At 42.9% G+C, this 1,475-nt stretch overlaps 1 protein-coding gene across 1 annotated transcript in view; it reads right to left on the reverse strand.

The window, feature by feature from the left end:
- Window positions 1–1,326: 1,326 nt before the first annotated feature.
- Window positions 1,327–1,475, reverse strand: part of LOC101854562 — a gene marked incomplete at its 3' end in the record, with an annotated part of 7,530 nt that continues 7,381 nt past the window's right edge. The window contains 1 exon segment of the mRNA XM_013080557.2: window positions 1,327–1,468. Coding sequence (XP_012936011.1) covers window positions 1,327–1,468 — 142 coding nt within the window.

The following is a 1,475-nucleotide window of genomic DNA, read 5'->3' on the forward strand; positions in this document are numbered from 1 at the left end:
GAAAAAAAAGCCCATTAAAAAATAACCCCCATCCCCACCCCCAACCAAAAAACAAAAACAAAACAACAACAACAACCCTACCCCTCACCAAATTCCCCCAAAACAGCATGTTGCAGGGTTTGATCAGATGCATCGATTTGGCCAGCCTCTTCTCAAAATAGTAACGGATTTAAACAAATCAAACTTAACATTTTGTATTAAGACAACATCCTGGCAGATATAAAACTCGTTTAAGTTTCTCCTAAAATCCTCTTGTTTTGACTTACGACAATGACGGATGACGGCTGGGTCTATACAGACACGTGCCCTTTAAGCTCTCGTGTATATTCAGACACGTGTCCGTTTAACCCTATCCGTACGCCCTGGGGTCATTTTGTACCCCCGAGGTTGTATTCTTTACATTTTAGAATACTTCTAGTACAAAGACATCTTTGAAACGTTCAATATTTCTCAAAAAATCATTTTGACAGACTGCTATGCAAAGCGCACGGATCGGATTAAAAGGTAGATTTCCTCTTTGGAAAGTGGTGGCACAGAGTTCCCACGCCGTATAGATACGATAGTAAAACACGATGTACGGATAGGGTTAAGCTCCCGTGTTAATTCGGATACGGGAATCCTCTATGAATGCGAGTACCATACATTGTCATAAGTCTTTTTTTTTTAGAATGACGTGTTTCTCTTTCTTTTGGATCAACGCATCTTTGTAGCTTGCAGCGTAAAATTGCATTCTATTTTTCTATTCATAGAACGCTGAAAGAGGTCGTGGTGGCGGAGCGGTTAGTGCGCTCGTCTCCGAAGCGGAAAGTCCGGGTTCGATCAGGCCCAGGAAGTCGTCTCACTAACAAGACAATCCCTAATGTCCGCATCGGATGCGGGAACAACTTCACTTTTTTAGAACGGTGAAAACCTATCGTGATTGTTTCGTTTCTTGGTGTAAACCGAAATGCAATTATAGGCCTACACTGTTCTTAAAGAGGGAAAAATTGATATTGTTCTTTAGAAGGATCGTGTCTGTGTCCGAATAGCCACTGTGATGAACGACAGTGATGGTCTTTTTTAAAGTATTAGTAGAGGTTTTACGGCGCTCGTAACTGCAAAAGGTCATGTGAGCGCCAGAAGATTAAAGTTGTTATAAGAACGTAACAAACATAAAAATAAGAAGAAGGGGAAATAGGGACGATTGAATAATGTTTCATAGGAAAGAAGAAGCAAACCACACCAGCACCCGCCAACCACCCATATAAAAAATAGAAACTGCGATGAACGCCAACAGCGATGGTTGGCCTAAAAGAAAAAAAGTAAAAAAAGAGAAAGTGCCTGTCAAGTTGCAGGGATCTGGCAAACTGGTCCGTCTCACGTCGGCGCGGGTGGCTGTCGTGAAAGAGCAGGTGCTTGTCGAAGTAGCGGGGCCTGGTCACCACACAGGGTTCAGTGAACTCCGTCCAGTATCTGAGGTATGTGAAGGCTGGGGG

Source organism: Aplysia californica, unplaced genomic scaffold (assembly GCF_000002075.1).
Source record: "Aplysia californica isolate F4 #8 unplaced genomic scaffold, AplCal3.0 scaffold00091, whole genome shotgun sequence".
In the NCBI taxonomy this organism is placed as follows: Eukaryota; Metazoa; Mollusca; class Gastropoda; order Aplysiida; family Aplysiidae; genus Aplysia; species Aplysia californica.